General features: G+C 46.7%; 1 protein-coding gene across 5 annotated transcripts in view; it reads left to right on the top strand.

Annotated features, from left to right (window-relative positions):
- LOC127002795 (neurotrimin-like) overlaps positions 1 to 18,742 on the top strand; it is a 176,029-nt gene that overhangs the window by 103,238 nt on the left and 54,049 nt on the right. For all 5 annotated transcript variants that reach the window (XR_007756549.1, XM_050869000.1, XM_050868998.1 and 2 more), the window contains exons 3-5: positions 1,406 to 1,524; positions 7,494 to 7,701; positions 9,838 to 9,984. Coding sequence is in view for 4 of the 5 variants with exons in the window: in XM_050869000.1 (XP_050724957.1) it covers positions 1,406 to 1,524; positions 7,494 to 7,701; positions 9,838 to 9,984 (474 nt within the window). In the remaining variant the exon portion in view is untranslated. The remainder of the gene's footprint in view (positions 1 to 1,405; positions 1,525 to 7,493; positions 7,702 to 9,837; positions 9,985 to 18,742) is intronic.

Raw genomic sequence — 18,742 nt, 5'->3', positions numbered from 1 at the left:
CTCCTCCTCCTTCTCCTCTTCCTCTGCCTAACCTTTACTTTTAACCCATTCCCTTAACTTTGAACAAAATCCTACGTTCCCTTCATACGCAGAGGAAAGGAACACTTCAACCATGAATCACTCTATGAACTGTCCCTAACCTCTTTTTTTTCTTCTTTTAATCAAGGGTATAGTAGGAAGTGGGTTAGTGGTGAAGGTACAGGTGGGGGAGAAGGAGAGACAGGAGTGTACAGTTGTATGGTGTAGGTTGTTCTGGTGTAGTTATTGTTCATCGGGCACCTGATTTCTTTTCCCATCTTCCCCCCCCCCTCCCCCTCCCTTTTCCTGAACTTCTGTCACTCTCCACAAACGTTGCCAGATGGTCGTGTTCAGCCTCTTATTTTTGCCTATCTACACCCCAAAAACTGTCTCCTGGGCCACAATACCTAGAATTATTTATATTCATCGTTACAGTCGCTAATTTCTGATGTCTGATGGTGATAGTTAAGTGCCAGAAGCCGGTAAAATGGATGCTCTAAGTACGACAATCTGGCACCGTTGCTCTCCACTGTGCCACGTCTGATACGGAGGGAGGGAGAAAAGGAAGGAAGGAAGGAAGGAAGGAAGGAAGGAAGGAAGGAAGGAGGCTAAAGAGAGGAAACACACCAGCTGGCATTATTCACCTCAGCACCAGCGAGGATAACAGATATTTAAAAAGTCACTTAATGTCGTGTTTCAAATTTTAATAACGCCGGACTAAGTTATGTGTGGGAGGGGGGGAGCAGAGGGGGAGAGGGTGTGGGGGGGGAGGGGGGTTGGATGTGTGTGTGTGTGTGTGTGTGTGTGTATGTAGGGACAGGTTGTGAGACAGACATGTACACACACACACACACACACACACACACACACACACACTTACCCCCCTCCCCCCAAAACACACACAAACAAACAAATAAAAAATATAGTAACAAACAGCACAAATTAACATATATCAAACATCACACTTGCATCCGAAACACATTAAAACATATGAACAACACTGGTCGTGGTGGTGGTGTTGATGTTGTTGTTGTTGTTGTTGTTGTTGTTGTTGTTGTTGTTGTTGTTGTTGGGTTGAAGGGAAGAGAGGATTTACCGACTAATATATGTGCATGGTTACAATTTATGAAGTTTTTGTCTCTCTCTCTCTCTCTCTCTCTCTCTCTCTCTCTCTCTCTCTCTCTCTCTCTCTCTCTCTCTCTCTCTCTCTCTCTCTCTCTCTCTCTCTCTCTCTCTCTCTCTCTCTCTCTCTCTCTCTCTCTCTCTCTTCTATCTATTCTCCTATCTTTCTATCTATATCCCTATCTATCTATCTGTCTACCTATCTATCTCCCTCCCTCCCCAGCATCACCTCCCTCAAACTCTCCCTTCCTTCCTCTTCCCGCAGGAGGGGGCGACGCAGGGCTGCCGGGTCCACGCTTCGTCGGCCAGATCGAGAACGTGACGGTGGCGGCCGGACGCAACGCCGTGCTCACCTGTACCGTGGAGCACCTCAGAGGCTACAAGGTGAGGCTCTGGACACGGGGACACACGAGGATATGAGTCTAGTCGGTCTGTAGTAGTTCTATTTATTTTAGGTGTCGCCTGTAGCGCCGGTAGTCTCTCTTGAGGAGACTTTTGGGCGGTTCCGGCCCGTTAGTGGCGCAGGTGAATTTTATTTATAGTGGCTGCCGTGATGTGTGACTCTTGCTTGGCCCATGCTGCCCCCCGGTGTGCTCCTCTTGACCTAAATCGCTGAAGTTAGGAGTTGACTAAAGATCTTGGCGGTGAATGCATGAGGGTAATCTTCAGACACTCGGCCCACGGACTCACCACTCCTGCACACTTGCCGCTCAGCCACCGCCTCCCTGTTCGTTCTTTTCCACTGTTATTTCCGATCTTCACCTCCCTATCTATATATCTATGTATTTCAAGTTATTCACCCTGTATCTCTGTCCCTCTATTTCTATAATCTTCTATATCATCTCGTCCTCTTTCCTCGCTCTTTCGTTTCCTTTCTCGGCGTCTTAGGTTTGGGGGCTGCTGAACAGGCAACTTATAGGTCGATATCATGATACACTTTCCCTTCTCACATCAGCTATTTCTAAAGGTCAGAGAGGGGGTCAGTCGGGTTCTAATGAGTGTTTCTTTTGGTTTACGGTACAGAAGAAGAATCAAACTACCACCAGTGTCATAAAACTACTCCTGGAAACGCCCACAACTTCTACGAAAGCCTTGTCAAATATGTGTTCTTGGGCGACGAAATGTTTTATAATTCGACCCATAGTGTCCGCACCCCTCCCTCTCTACCTGTTTCTTCTTTTACAATCAATCAATCAATCAATCGGGACATACGCCAGGGGGGGGGGGGAGAGTAGAATTCGTCAGGTATAAAAGTAGTAGTAGTAGTAGTAACAGTAGCAGTAGTAGAAGTAGTTGGGGTACTAGAAAGCGATTAAGATGGACCCAGAGACAGCAGGAGGCGTAGTTTATCACCAGGAGGAGGCGGGGGTAGAATTCGTCAGGTATAAAAGTAGTAGTAATAGTAGTAGCAGTAGCATTAGTAGAAATAGTTGGGGTAGTAGAAAGCGATTAAGATGGTCCCAGAGACAGCAGGAGGCGTAGTTTATCAGCAGGAGGAGGCGGGAGTAGAATTCGCCAGGTATCAAAGTAGTAGTAATAGTAGTAGCAGTAGCATTAGTAGAAATAGTTGGGGTAGTAGAAAGCGATTAAGATGGACCCAGAGACAACAGGAGGCGTAGTTTATCAGCAGGAGGAGGCGGGAGTAGAATTCATCATCTAAAAGTAGTAGTAGTTGTAGTAGCAATAGCAGCAGTAATAGTAGTTGTAGAAGTAGAAAGCGATTAAGATGGACCCAGAGACAACAGGAGGCGTAGTTTATCAGCAGGAGGAGGCGGGGGTAAGTCAACGTGTGTCCGGGTGGGCGGGTAAAGTTTGGCAGTTTGACAGTCAGGTCCTCACGCCTCCGTCGCTTCAAGGGCGGAGGACAGAGTTGGGACGTCTCTCTTCTCTCTCTCTCAGACCCATGATCGCTTCCTCTCCCTATGCCTTCCTCCTCTCTTTTCATTACTTCCTTCCTATCCTTCGTTTTCCCATTCTGTGTTTCCCTTTCTACTTCCTTCCTTTCCTCCTTCCTTCCTTCCTTTCTTCCTACCTTTCTCCTTCCTTCCTTCCTTCCTTCCCCGTTCCTCCCTCTTCGTTTTCCCATTCTGTGTTTCCCTTCCTTCCTTCCTTCCTTCCTTCCTTCCTTCCTCTCTTCCTTCCTTCCTTCCCCCTCCCTCCCTCCCTCTCAGACGTGCTACAGTAGAAAGTGACACAGAAGTTCAGGAAAATCACACGATATCGACGAATGAGAGAGAGAGAGAGAGAGAGAGAACAGACAAACAAACAAACGATGAGTGGAAACAAAAAAAATAAGGAAGAGAAATATGAAACATCAACAATAGGAATAAAAAAAGAGAAAAGAATGAAAGTAAATAAAAGAAAAAAAAGTTATTATTTTCTTGTCTGTTAAAAGGGAGATCCAGTACTCTTCATCGTATGTTTGTTTGTTTGTTTGTTATTCGTGTTGGACTTTATATTGTTCTAAAAAAGAGTGTGAGAGAGAGAGAGAGAGAAAAAAAAGTCACGTGATATTTGTTGATTTAAGACTTTTTGTTTTGTTTTTTCTCGTCCAATGTATTAAAGTTCTCTCTCTCTCTCTCTCTCTCTCTCTCTCTCTCTCTCTCTCTCTCTCTCTCTCTCTCTCTCTCTCTCTCTCTCTCTCTCTCTCTCTCTCTCTCTTCATTATTGTTGTTGTTGTTGTTGTTTTGCTCTTTCCTCGTCCATTGTATATTAAAGCCCTTTCTCTTTTTGTTCTCTTTTTCTTCCTTTTTTTTTTCGTACGAGTCATATACACGTTGTTCGCTCTCTTTAATAACTCCTCTTCTTTTTGTTGTCGTTGTTGTCGTTGCTGCTGTTGTTTTTTTGCACATTCCCCGCCTCCGCGCTCCGGCAACACTGTGACCTGTCTGCATAATTTATGGACAACGAAAATTAAAGGAACTGATGCTGAAGGGTCCACCACCACCACCACCACCACCACCACTATCACCACCTGCACCACCACCACCACATGCATCTCCACCACCTGCACCACCACCTGCACCACCACCTGCGACTCCACTATCACCACCAACAACACCACCTGGGTCTCCACCACCACCATCACCACCACCACCACCTGCACCTCCACTATCACCACCACCAACAATAACACCTGGGTCTCCACCACCACCATCACCACCACCTGCGACTCCACCACAACCACCTGCGACTCCACCACCAATACCACCACCACCACCACAATCATCATCACTGCCTCTAACACCACCACCACTGACCCCGACTCTACCACCACCACCACCTCAGCATCGGGGAGGCGGTGGTCGAGTGGTCAGCGTGCGGGCTTGGTGAGATTGGGGACTTAGGTTCGACTCCCACCAAAACACGCTGATTTTTCAAGCCATCGCCGAGTGTCGGAAGATTACCCACATGCTGCCCGATCTTCAGTCAACCCTAACTTCAGCGACTTTGTTCAGTTGGAGCACTCGAGGGCAGCATGGGCCAGGCAAGAGCCATACATCACGGCAGCCACTATAAAAAAAATTCGCCTGCGCCACTAACGAGCTGGGGCCGTCCAAGAGACCCTTCAAGACAGCCTACCAGCGCTATAGCCAGCACATAAAAAAACAATAATGGTGGTGGTAGAGCTAATGGTGATGGTGGTAGTGATTATAGTGAGAGTAAAGGATACAGTAATCTTGGTGATGATGTTACTGGTGATGATATAGTGTGGCTGATGGTGGTGATTGTGACAGGGGAGGTGGTGGTGGTGATGATTTTAACAGCCTTAGTGAAACAGATTAGAATGACAGTGATGTTGATAATGAGGAAGATGATGAAGGTAGTGGTGATGGTGGTGATGGTGGTGATGAAGATGGTGCTAGCCTTAGTGAAACAAGACATCAATAATCCCTCTAGAGTAATTCCACTATTCATGACACAATTCTGTGGCTGATCTCCAATGCATGATAACTCTGGCATTTACTAATACATAACGTTGCTGACTCTCTCTCTCTCTCTCTCTCTCTCTCTCTCTCTCTCTCTCTCTCTCTCTCTCTCTCTCTCTCTCTCTCTCTCTCTCTCTCTCTCTCTCTCTCTCTCTCTCTCTCTCTCTCTCTCTCTCTCTCTCTCTCTCTCTCTCTCTCTCCCTCTCTCTCTCTCTCTCTCTCTCTCTCTCTCTCTCTCTCTCAATATTTTTTTTTCTCCTTTCTATGTTTGTTCTTTCCTCCTTTCTTCCCATTTCTTCTTTTCTTTCTCTCCTTTGTCTGTCTGTCTTCTCTTTTCTCTTCTCTTCTCTTTCTCTCATTTTTAATTATGTTTTCTTTTACTTCTTCCTTCTCTTCCATTCCTATTCTATTTCTTCCACTTTCTCTCTCTCTCTCTCTCTCTCTCTCTCTCTCTCTCTCTCTCTCTCTCTCTCTCTCTCTCTCTCTCTCTCTCTCTCTCTCTCTCTCTCTCTCTCTCTCTCTCTCTCTCTCTCTCTCTCTCTCTCTCTCTCTCTCTCTCTCTCACACAAAACCCCCCCCCCACACACACACAACCACTCCCCTCCCCTCCCCCCACCCACACAAATTCACACACATACATATCTGCCTCTGTAACAACCTATGCAGCTAATCTTCTAATACAATCCCCTCCCCATCAGTTTATCGCGCCGGGCATCACTATACATGGGCTCGGCGAAATGAAAAACCTAGCGGCCGACTCGATCAGGCCCCGCGACCACTGAACGCAGGCTGGATGGGTTGTAGAGATGACAATCAGCTCACTATTCTCTCCTCTCTTTGCCTATGTTGCCCTGACTCTACCGGGCGATTTGACTAACTGTCTGTCTATCTGTCTGTCTATTTGTTATCCCTCCCGCCTGTCTGTCTGTCTGTCTATATAGTATCCTTCAACTTGAGTATATGTTTCTCTGTCTCTATCTCTCACTCTGTCTCTATTTGTCACTTCTCTGTCTGTCTGTCTATCTATTACCCCTCCAACTTGAGTATCCGTTACCTCTCTCAATTGTCTATTCGTCACTTCTGTTTATCTATCAACCTGTAACCTCTCCCACCTCTCTATCTACTGTCCCTCACCCCTGTCTATTTGTCTATCTGTCCGTCTGTCACCCACTTCACCTACCTATTTATCTATCATCCTTCCCACTTGTCTGTCTATATATTACCGTTTCCACTGGTCCACCTATCGTCCTGTTAACCTGTCACCTCCCTCTCTGTCTGTCTGTCTGTCTGTCACACCTCACGCTTCACCGGGTTCCATGTAGGCGTTGGCCTCACCAGTCCCTCGGTTCATGAAATCTGTAGTTCCTCATTTTCATTGTTGCTGTTGTTTTGTATAATGCATTGATATCGTATCCACTCTTTGCTTTGAAATACAAGAAACACCGCGCTCTCTTGTTGTTTTGTGTTTCTCATATAAAAAAAAAATACTGATAAACTTAGGCATCAGTTGTATATAAAGGCAGAAAGGAAGAGGAAGAGGAGGAAGGAAGGAGGAGGAGGAGGAGGAGGAACATCTCTCTCTCTCTCTCTCTCTCTCTCTCTCTCTCTCTCTCTCTCTCTCTCTCTCTCTCTCTCTCTCTCTCTCTCTCTCTCTCTCTCTCTCTCTCTCTCTCTCTCTCTCTCTCTCTCTCTCTCTCTCTCTCTCTCTCTCTCTCTCTCTCTCTCTCTCTCTCACTAATTAACCAATCCATGTGGGGAGGAACCGGAAAAAATTAACACACACACACACACACACACACACACACACACACACACACACACACACACACACACACACACACACACACACACACACACACACTCGGTGATTAATGACAAACAAACACACATTGATCCCTCGTTTAGTCTCTCCCACAGGCGCCTCCGCCGTGCATTTCATTACGGTGTTTCGCGTCTTCGTTTTTATCTTCGTTTCCATTAGTCCTCCTTCTTCCCCTCCACCTCCTCCTCCTCCTCCTCCTCCTCCTCCACTTCCTTTTTTTACTTCCTTCCTCCCTCGTTCTTCTCCCTACTCGTCCTCTCTCTCTCGCTTCCTTTCTCTTCATATTCGTCCTTCCCATTCCTCCTCCTCCTCCTCCTCCTCCTCTTTCTCTTTCTCTTTCTCTTCCTCCTCCTCCTCTTCCTCCACCACCTTCTCCTCCACTTTTTCCTTCTCCTGCTCACTTTCCTCCTCATTCCTCCCTCTTTCTACTGTCTCACCCGTCCATTTGCACAACATATTTTCTTGCCTGACACTCAGACACTCTTCACCATCAACCTAGGTAAAGATCACCCCTAATTATCCCCACTTAATCTTCATATGGGTGAAGAGGCAAACGACCCTCATTACCCGCCTAACTAAACACGCATTTCATATCCCCTCAGGTCGCGTGGGTCCAGGTGGAGACGCAGACTATCTTGACCATCCACACGTCGGTGATCACTCGCAACCCTCGTGTGGGCCTGAGTCACGAGGGCCACAACGTCTACCGTCTACACCTCAAGGAAGTGACGGAGGCGGACCGCGGCTACTACATGTGCCAGATGAACACTGACCCAATGATCAACCAGAAGGGCTTCCTGCAGGTTGTGGGTGAGTGTTGTGGGGGGAGAGGGGAGGAAAAGGGGAAAGGGAGAAGGAGGAGGGGGCTGTGGTGGCTGAATAAAAAGGGGAAAAGGGGTAGAAAAAGGGGAAAGAGGGGAGGAAAAGGGGAAAGGGAGAAGGGGGAGGGGGCTGTGGTGGCTGAATAAAAAGGGGAAAAGGGGTAGAAAAAGGGGAAAGAGGGGAGGAAAAGGGGAAAGGGAGAAGGGGGAGGGGGCTGTGGTGGCTGAATAAAGAGGGGGAAAGGGGTAGAAAAGGGGAAGAGGGAGGAAAGGGAAGGGAGAAGGGGGAGGGGGCTGTGGTGGCTGAATAAAGAGGGGGAAAGGGGTAGAAAAGGGGGAAGAGGGGAGGAAAAGGGGAAAGGGAGAAGGGGGAGGTAAGTTGGAGAAGGAAGAAGTGGAGGAGGAGGAGTGGAAGGGAGAATGCAGAGGAAGAGTAGGGAGAGGATAGAGGGAGGGGGAAGGGAGGGACAGGGAGGAGAGGAAGAGGGAGGTAAGTTGGAGAAAGAAGTGGAGGAGGGTGGAAGGAGAATGCAGAGGAAGAGGGAGGTAAGTTGGAGAAGGAAGAAGTGGAGGAGGAGGAGTGGAAGGGAGAATGCAGAGGAAGAGTAGGGAGAGGATAGAGGGAGGGGGAAGGGAGGGACAGAAGCGAGGAGGAGAGAGGGAGAGGGAAAAAGGGGAAGAGGGAGGTAAGTTGGAGAAGGAAGAAGTGGAGGAGGAGGAGTGGAAGGGAGAATGCAGAGGAAGAGTAGGGAGAGGATAGAGGGAGGAGGAAGGGAGGGAAAGAAGCGAGGAGGAGAGAGGGAGAGAGAGAGGAAAAGGGAAGGGAGGGTGGAGAAGGAAGAAGAGGAGGAGGAGGAGTGGAAGGGAGAATGCAGAGGAAGAGTAGGGAGAGGATAGAGGGAGGGGGAAGGGAGGGACAGAAGCGAGGAGGAGAGAGGGAGAGAGGGAAGAGGGAGGTAAGTTGGAGAAGGAAGAAGAGGCGGAGACGGAGTGGGAGGGAGAATGCAGAGGAAGAGTAGGGAGAGAGGATAGAGGAGGGAAGGAGGACAGAAGCGAGGGAGGGAGGAAAGGGGAAAGGGGGGAGGTAAATTGGAGAAGGAAGAGAGGAGGGAGAAGGGTGGGAGGAGAATGCAGAGGAAGAGTAGGGAGAGGGATAGAGGGGAGGGAAGGGAGGAAAGAAGCGAGGAGGAGAGAGGGAGAAAGGGGAAAGGGGGAGGTAAACTGGAGAAGGAAGAAGTGGAGGAGAAGGAGTGGAAGGGAGAATGCAGAGGAAGAGTAGGGAGAGGATAGAGGGAGGGGGAAGGGAGGGAAAGAAGCGAGGAGGAGAGAGGGAGAAAGGGGAAAGGGGGAGGTAAATTGGAGAAGGAAGAAGTGGAGGAGGAGGAGTGGAAGGGAGAATGCAGAGGAAGAGTAGGGAGAGGATAGAGGGAAGGGAGAGGAGTGAACAGAACAAGCAGGGAAAGGAAAGGAGGAAGGAGGGAGGGAGGGTCTTTTTTTCGAGGGGGGGGAGTGATTTAGTTTCATGGACAGGTTTTTTTTGTTTTAAGTGACTTTTTTGTTTGTGTGTGTTCATACGCGCACACACACACCCGTTTACACCTTCCCTTCTCACCTGTCACGTATTCTAATTAATCAATACTCCTGCCTGAAATTTTACAGTCTAGTGTTACCCCTTCTCTCTCTCTCTCTCTCTCTCTCTCTCTCTCTCTCTCTCTCTCTCTCTCTCTCTCTCTCTCTCTCTCTCTCTCTCTCTCTCTCTCTCTCTCTCTCTCTCTCTCTCTCTCTCTCTCTCTCTCTGTCCTCTCCTCTGTCCTCTCTCTCTGTCCTCTCCTCTTCCTCTCCCTTTCCTTTCCTTTCCTTTCTTCCCCTTCCCTTCCCCTCTCCTCCTTTCTTCCCCTTCCCTTCACCCTTCCTCCTTTCTTCCCCTTCCCTTCACCCTTCCTCCTCCCTTCCCCCTTCCCTCTCCCACTCTCTCCTCCCCTTTCCCTTTCCTTTTCGGTTTTCCTCTTCCTCTTCATCTCCTTCTCCTCCTCCCTCTCCCTCTCTCCTTCAATATATCTCTATCTATACATCTTTTTATCTATCTACCTATCTCATCAACCCCCTTCCCCCCTCCTTCACACAGTCCCCCCTGACATCGATGACTCTGCTTGGACCGGGGACTTGGTGGTTCGCGAGGGCACCAACGTCAGCCTGGAGTGCAAGGCGCGAGGGTACCCGCCACCTACCGTCACCTGGCGCAGAGAGGACCCGCACGACCCCACGCAGCACTGTGAGTAGGGGGTGACTTTATGTGCATGACGAAGGCCTTTCCCAATGTGCTCCTCCTCTTCCCGCCACGACCTACCTACTTTTTTTTTTTTGTGTGTGTGTGTGTGTGTGTGTGTGTGTGTGTGTGTTTACCTTTCTTCCTGCATGCTCAAATAACTTATACATTCCCTTCTATTTTTATCTCTTCAAGTTTCTTTAATAAGCTTCGTTAATGGTTCACATACAAAGGAAAAAGAAGGGACGAAGGGAGGGAGGGAGGGAGGGAGGGAGAGGGGAGAGGATGGGAAGGAGAGGGGAGAGGATGGGAAGGGGAGGGAACGGATGAAGGGAACGAGGAATGGATGGATGGATGAATAAGTGGATGAAGTAAAAATGAAAAAGTGGAAAAAAGGAAGAAAAATTATACTAAGAAAATAACTAATACACGAGGAGGTCATTTTTTTTTTCCTCCCTCGCCTCCTCTCCCCTCTCCCTTTTCGTCCTGTCTCATCCCTTTCATTCTTCTCTCTCCCCTTTCTTCCCCCTTTTTCTCCCGCCTAAAATCTTCCCTCTCCCTTTTCGTCCTGTCTCATCCCTTTCATTCTTCTCTCTCCCCTTTCTTCCCCCTTTTTTCCCGCCTAAAATCTTCATTCTCCCTTTTCGTCCTGTCTCATCCCTTTCATTCTTCTCTCTCCCCTTTCTTTTCCCTTTTTCTCCCGCCTAAAATCTTCCCTCTCCCTTTTCGTCCTGTCTCATCCCTTTCATTCTACTCTCTCCCCTTTCTTTTCCCCTTTTTTTCCCGCCTAAAATCTTCATTCTCCCTTTTCGTCCTGTCTCATCCCTTTCATTCTTCTCTCTCCCCTTTCTTTTCCCCTTTTTCTCCCGCCTAAAATCTTCCCTCTCCCTCTTTGTCATTTCTCGCTGTTCCTCTCTTTCTCCTTGTCTCTCTTCCTCGCTTTTCTCTCCCATCCGTCTCTTCATCCTTTTCGTCCTCTCTTCAAACGGGCATTCTTTCCATCTTCTTCTCTTTTTTCCTTTTCCTCTCTCTTCACCTTCTCCTCCTGTCATTCCTTCACCCTTTCTCGCCATCCCTTTCCTTCTTTTTCTCCCTCTTCTGCTCCTCTTTCCCTTCCCTTTATCTTCCTCTCTCCCTCTCTTTACCCTTGCCCTTCGCGTCATCCCTCGTTCTCCTTTCCTCTTCCTCCTCCTCCTTTCCCATCTGTTTCCTGCCGCCCTCCAGCACTCCCGCAAATAAAACCACATCAGGGCACTATAAAGCCGCAACATCCACGAGCCTAGTGCATCAATCCTTACCAAACGTCGACTCTCTGTTCTTGGGCCACTCCCGGTCAGCCAGTTCTCCTCCTCCTCCTCCTCCTCCTCCTACTCTTGTCTCTCTTCTCCCTCCTCCTCCTCCTCCTCCTCCTCCTCCTCTTCTTGTCTCCCTTCGCCGAGCACGATAAAAAGAGAAGAATGAGAAAGAGACGGATGGGAAGAGGAGCAGGAGGAGGAAGAGGAGGGAAAACAAGAGGCAAAGAGAAGGGAGAAGGGAAGAAAAAAAGGAGAGAGCAGGGGAGGAGGAGGAGGAGGAGGAGGAGGAGGGCAAAGACTGAAGAGAATGAAAGGGACAAAGAGAAAGGGAAAAAGGGAGCAGGAAAGAGAGAGGAGGAGAGGAAAGAATCTAAAGGAGAAGGGGAAGAGAAGGAGGGGAAGGGCGAGGAGGAGGAGGAGGAGGAGGAGGGCGAAGAGAGACAAGAGGATTCACAGTTCAGGATTCACTCCCGGTTAGCCAGTCAGCCCCTCAAACACACACACACACACACACTCTCTCTCTCTCTCTCTCTCTCTCTCTCTCTCTCTCTCTCTCTCTCTCTCTCTCTCTCTCTCTCTCTCTCTCTCTCTCTCTCTCTCTCTCTCTCTCTCTCTCTCTCTCTCTCTCTCTCTCTCTCTCTCTCTCTCTCTCTCTCTCTCTCTCTCTCTCTCTCTCTCTCTCTCTCTCTCTCTCTCTCTCTCTCTCTCTCTCTCTCTCTCTCTCTCTCTCTCTCTCTCTCTCTCTCTCTCTCTCTCTCTCTCTCTCTCTCATTATTTACATCAACGACGTGGATGTTGGACTCAATAACCGCATTAGTAAATTTGCAGACGACACAAAGATTGGTAACTCGGTTCTCACTGACGAAGACAGGCAAAGCCTCCAAGAGGATTTGCACAAAATTTCAACTTGGTCGGATAGATGGAGATGCCCTTTAACGTAGACAAGTGCCAGGTCCTTCAAGTTGGAACGAGGAATAAGAAGTTTGATTACGAAATGCGCGGCGTTAAACTCAAAAGCGTTCAATGCGTCAAGGACTTGGGGGTCAAAATCGCGTCAAACCTCAAATTCTCACAGCAATGCATCGATGCAGCAAATAAAGCGAACAGAATGTTGGGCTTCATTAAAAGAAACTTTTTATTTAAGAATAAAGATGTAATACTCTCGCTCTACAACAGTTTAGTCAGACCCACTTAGAATATGCGGTACAGTTTTGGTCTCCCCACCATGCAAAGGATATTGCTAAATTAGAAGGTGTTCAGCGTCGGGCAACGAAAATTATCCCTTCCTTGCGCAACAAATCCTACGAAGAAAGGCTTTCTACCCATAACATGTTCTCTCTTGAAAATCGTCGCCTCCGAGGAAAATTGATCGAATGTTTTAAAATACTTAATGGTTTACGAATGTAGACAGATCAACATTGTTTATGATCGATGACACTTTGCGCACGAGGAACAATGGCGTAAAACTCAGATAGACAAGTAAATTCAGACTGCACCAAATTTTCTTCACCAACGTTGTAGTGCGAGTATGGAATATGCTCCCATCTTCAGTGGTCCAGTGTAACACGATTGACTCCTTCAAAATAAGCTCGACCGTCACTTCCTTCAACTTAATATCAACTAGAGTAGAAATGCAACGTTTTGGAGTCTTCTGATTAATGTAAAATCACTTAGGTTTAAGGACAGACCACCAAGTCTGGACCATGGGGTCTGTGTGGTCTGATTTTCTATGTAAATCTATGTAAATCTCTCTCTCTCTCTCTTTCTCTCTCTCTCTCTCTCTCTCTCTCTCTCTCTCTCTCTCTCTCTCTCTCTCTCTCTCTCTCTCTCTCTCTCTCTCTCTCTCTCTCTCTCTCTCTCTCTCTCTCTCTCTCTCTCTCTCTCTCTCTCTCTCTCTCTCTCTCTCTCTCTCTCTCTCTCTCTCTCTCTCTCTCTCTCTCTCTCTCTCTCTCTCTCTCTCTCTCTCTCTCTCTCTCTCTCTCTCTCTCTCTCTCTCTCTCTCTCTCTCTCTCTCTCTCTCTCTCTCTCTCTCTCTCTCTCTCTCTCTCTCTCTCTCTCTCTCTCTTCCCACTCTTCCCTCTCACGCGCCCACACTGCTGTCTCCCTCCAAAGCGTAATTAAATTAAACTAGGGGTGATCCGTCGCTGGGACAATATGACTTTGTAAACCACCGTCGCTTAACCAAGTTACTTTTGTGTCTGTGTGGAGTCCTGCTGTACGCTGCGTTTCCGTGTTTTGTTCCTGTTTTATACATGTTTTTAAGGGGTGTTTTTTTCAAGTGGATATATATGTATGTCTTTCTTAGGTGATTTTTGTGTTTGTTCGTCTCCTGTAGGCTGCGTTTTCGTGTTTTGTTCCTGTTTTATACGTGTTTTTAAGGGGTGTTTTTTTCAAGTGGGTATATAAGTATGTCTCTCTTTAAGTGTTTGTGTGTTTGTTCTCCTCTTGCAGGCTGTGTTTTCGTGTTTTGTTCCTGTTTTATACGTGTTTTTGGGGGGTGTTTTTTTTCAAGTGGGTATATGTGGATGTTTGTGTGTGGAGTGAGGTGTGTGAACTGATGCTTCTTGGCTCGTTTTACCGTGTTTTGTGCGTGTATTGTGGGTGTTTTAGTTTCTTCTTTTTGCAGTCATGTTTTGTTCCTGTTTTGTACGTGTTTTAAAGGGGGTGTTATTTTCAAGTGGTATATGAAAATGTCTTTCTTAATTGTTTGTGTGTGGAGTGAGGTGTCTGTATTGATGTTTCTTGGCTCGTTTTACCGTGTTTTGTGCGTGTGTTGTGGGTGTTTTATGTTCTATTATTTTTGCTGTCGTGTTTTGTTTATGTTTTGTACATGTTTTAAAGGGGGTGTTATTTTCAAGTGGTATATGAGAATGTCTTTCTTAATTGTTTGTGTGTGGAGTGAGGTGGTTGTATTGATGTTTGTTGTCTCGTTTTTCTGTGTTCTATTCGTGTTTTTTTTTTTTGTGTGTGTGTGTGTGTTTATGACCATCTTGTTCCTTTGCCATACGAGTACGTCTTGAGTGTGTGTTTGTTTGTCCGTTCAAGTGTGTTTGGAAATGGTTCTTCGCTCGTTTGGACGGCATAAAAACACGTAAAAACAGCGAATGAATGAAAACGGTTCTCGGTAAATTTAGAAAGAAGGGGAAACTTATCAAAAAACGAAGACAGACAGACACACAGACCCCCACCTCTTCGTCTCCTACTTCCTATAATTAGTCACACCCATCTTTATCCTAACCTATCCCCTCCTCTTCCCTCCCTCCCCTATCTCTATCCATCCATCCAAGGGGTAAGAAGGAAGGAAGGAAAAAAGGAAGGAAGAAAAGAGAACTGGAGAGAAAAAATGTTAACACGTATGAATGAAAGAAGGAATGAAGGAAGGAGGAAATGAATGAATGAATGAAGGAAGGAAGGAGGAAATGAATGAAGGAAGGAAGGAAGGAAGGTGGAGTGGAAAGAGAAAAAGAGCTAACACGTGTGAGTGAGAGAGGGAATGAAGGAGGGGAGGATATGAAGGAATGAAGGAAAATTAAATAGAGAAAAGTGAACTAACATATAGGAATGAGAGAAGGAATGAAGGAAGGGAGAAATGAGGGAAAGAAAGAAAGGAAAGTGGAATAGAGAGAGAAAAAAAACATGGGAATGAGAGAAGGAATGATGGAAGGTAGAAGTGAATGAAGGAATGAAGGAAAGAAAATTAAATAAAGAAAAAAGAACTAACATTTGTAAGTGAGAGAGAAGGAATGAAGAAAGGAAAAAAGGAAGAAAGGAAGGAAAGTGAAATGGAAAGAAAAAAAAGAGTTAACACGAGAGAGAGAGAGAGAGAGAGAGAGAGAGAGAGAGAAGGAATGAAGGAAGAGAGAAACGAATGAGTGAATAAATGAAGGAAAATTTTATAGAAAGAAAACAAGAACTACCACATAAGAGAAAGAGTGAAGGAAGGGAGAAATCAAAGAAAGTAGAACGGAAAATAAAATAAAAAATACCTAACACGTGAGAGCGAGTGAGAGCCGATGGTCGTCCGAGAGAGCTTGACGGAAATATTGATATCCGCGACTCTGGGCTTCCTGCGACCGGGTTTTTCGGGGGCCGTGGAAGCAGTGGGAATATGCCTCGAAAATGTGCGTGAGCTGCGAGGGAAGGGACGGCAGGATGGGCGACAGGACTAGAGGAAATTTGGTCACACGATCCTACACTAGCGATTTCTTTCAGGAGTAGGAGGAAGAAGAGGAGGAGGAGGAGGAGTGGTATTGGTGTTGGTGTTGGTGTTGGTGTTGATGTTGGTGTTGGTGGTGATGTAGATATTTCTCTTAATGTTTCAAGTTTCTGGGTATAAATATCACAAATCTCTCTCTCTCTCTCTCTCTCTCTCTCTCTCTCTCTCTCTCTCTCTCTCTCTCTCTCTCTCTCTCTCTCTCTCTCTCTCTCTCTCTCTCTCCATTTTCCCAGTTGTTTCGTGTTTAAATGTCTTTCTTCCTTTTTCCCTTTTTTCTCTCCTCATCTCTCTCTCTCTCTCTCTCTCTCTCTCTCTCTCTCTCTCTCTCTCTCTCTCTCTCTCTCTCTCTCTCTCTCTCTCTCTCTCTCTCTCTCTCTCTCTCATCTACATTTTCCCAGTTGTTTCGTATTTAAATGTCTCTTTCTTTCCTTTTTTTCTCTCCTCATCTCTCTCTCTCTCTCTCTCTCTCTCTCTCTCTCTCTCTCTCTCTCTCTCTCTCTCTCTCTCTCTCTCTCTCTCTCTCTCTCTCTCTCTCTCTCTCTCTCTCTCTCTCTCTCTCTCTCTCTCTCTCTCTCTCTCTCTCTCTCTCGTCTATGCCCACTATTTCCCAGCCGTGTTGTGTTTAAATATGTCCCTTGGAAATTTATAACTGTCGGGAGCTTGGCAATTTGTACCCAGCAAGAGAGAGGCAAACACTCCACGCAACGGTCCACACACTTTTCCCTTATCCATCTCGTCCGTACCTTCCCGGGCGACCAAGACCACCACACCGCACGACCCCTTCCTTCCCTTCACCTCTCTCCCTCATAGGTGGCGGCATGTACGCTCCCCCGACTGAGTTTTAGGCTCATATTCTTAAACTCTAACTATTTTTAGGAGCAGTGAGTAGCAGGCTTTTTTTTATTCATTATTTCTTTTTTTTATGCCCTTGAACTGACTCCTTTGCTATAAAAAAAAAAACATTTCGGCGGTTAAGCAGATATTTGACACGGCTTTTGTAAGGGTTTTGGGGCATTTCCAACGGTGGTAGTTTGATCATTCTTCTGTAATACGTTTGACAAGGCTTTCGTAGGAGTTTTAGTCACTTCCACGGGTAGTTTGATGACCCAGGTGGTAGTTTGACCATTCTTCTGTAATACGTTTGACAAGGCTTTCGTAGGAGTTTTAGTCATTTCCACGGGTAGTTTGATGACCCTGGTGGTAGTTTGATCATTCTTCTGTACATATATTTGACAAGGTTTTCGTGGGAGTTTCAGTCATTTCCACGGGTAGTTTGATGACCCTGGTGATAGTTTGACCATTCTTCAGTACTTACATTTGACAAGGCTTTCGTGAGAGTTTGTCATTTCCACGGGTAGTTTGATGACCCTTGTGGTAGTGTGACCATTCTTCTGTACATATATTTGACAAGGCTTACTCGACTCCTTTGCTTAATCTTCAGTCACTCATCAATAACTTTAAAGCCCAAGGAAGAGGAAGAAGACACAAGGCTTTCGTAGGGGTTTTGGGCATTTCCAGGGATGGTTTGATGACCCCGGTGGTAGTCTGACCCTTCTTCTGCCCCTTGAACGTGAAAAAGAACACCCATTAGAACTTGGAGGTAGTTGACGTGAGAGGTGGAAGCGTCTGAGAATATCGATCTAGTTCTTTGTCCTGTCTTTCACGACCCTACCTAACTGTGTGTGTGTGTGTGTGTGTGTGTGTGTGTGTGTGTGTGTGTGTGTGTGAAATGAATCTTTTGCCAATCAGGAATACCGAAACACATTACCTCACACACACACACACACACACACACACACACACACACCCTTCCACAACATTCTTCGCCGCCTTCACAGATGTTCCCGGACACACACACACACACACACACACACAGAGACACCCTTCCACAACACCCTTCACCGCCTTCACAGATGATCCTGGACACACACACACACACACACACACACACACACACACACACACACACGAGAGCGAGAGGTGTCAGAAACGTTTCAGCATCAGCCGTGTATCTGTCAGTCCGCCTGTCAGCCAACACAGCAGCCACGCGCAATATTTCACTAGCGCCTACTAGGGTTGTCTGACTCCCTCCGCGGACGCCTGTAAAAGATGCGGTCACCTGGAAATTGGCAGTGCGTCGCTTGATTCGGTTTCCTGCTGAACTGTTGGGGATCGATTCGAGGCGGGTGTGATTCGTCTTATGCCCCGTTCACACTGGCCGACTCTGGGCCACGACAACCCGCCGACTTTTAAACCCCCTTCACACTGTATCGACTCAGCATCCCGCGATTGTTTCTAGACCTCTTTCCGACGGTGTACGACCCTTTCACATCAGCATTTCACATCCAAGACCTCATGTACCCCGAGTAGCTGGGTTGTCGTGGCTCAGAGTCAGCACAGTGTGAACGAGGCTTTACTTCTCTTCCTTAGCGACTGAAGAAAGAGAATTGGAAGCAGTTTATTTAGTTCCTTTTCCTCTTGAAGTGTTGTGAGGTTGGTTCTATGGGTGTGGTTGGCCTTCCCTCTCTTCCTTACTGACTGAAGGTGGAAGCCAAGAAAGTTAAATGGTAGCAGGTTATTCATTTTCTTTTCCTCTTGAAGTGTTGTGAGGTCGATTTTATGGGTGACTGAAGGTGAAATACAAGAGCCAAGAAAGTTAACTGGTAGCAGGTTATTCATTTTCTTTTCCTCTTGAAGTGTTGTGAGGTCGATTCGAGATGGGTGTGTCTTGCCTTCTATCTCGTCCTTAGTGATTGGAGATGAAAGAAAAGACCCAAGAATATAAACTCGCTTGGAAATTAGTTGTATATCATTAATGCTTTAGTTTCGTGTTCCCAAGAAGTGTTGTAGGTGTTGACTCGAAGTAGATGTGTGTTATGTGTTGTCCTGCTCTTCCTTAGTGATTGGAGATGAAAGAAAAGGCCCAAGAATGTTAAGTCGCTTGGAAATTAGTTGTAGATCATTAACGCTTTAGTTTCGTGTCCCCAAGAAGTGTTGTAGGTGTTGATTCGAAGTAAATGTGTGTTATGTGTTATCCTGCTCTTCCTTAGTGATTGGAGATGAAAGAAAAGGCCCAAGAATATAAACTCGCTTGGAAATTAGTTGTATATCATTAATGCTTTACTTTCGTGTCCCCAAGAAGTGTTGTAGGGGTTGATTCGAGGTAGATGTGTGTGATGTGTTGTCCTTCTCTTCCTTAGTGATTGGAGATGAAAGAAAAGGCCCAAGAATATAAACTCGCTTGGAAATTAGT

This window comes from Eriocheir sinensis, chromosome 24 (assembly GCF_024679095.1).
Source record: "Eriocheir sinensis breed Jianghai 21 chromosome 24, ASM2467909v1, whole genome shotgun sequence".
Lineage (NCBI taxonomy): Eukaryota > Metazoa > Arthropoda > Malacostraca > Decapoda > Varunidae > Eriocheir > Eriocheir sinensis.
The sequence above is the reverse complement of the archived record's forward strand: the minus strand, read 5'-3'. Positions and strand labels throughout refer to the sequence as shown.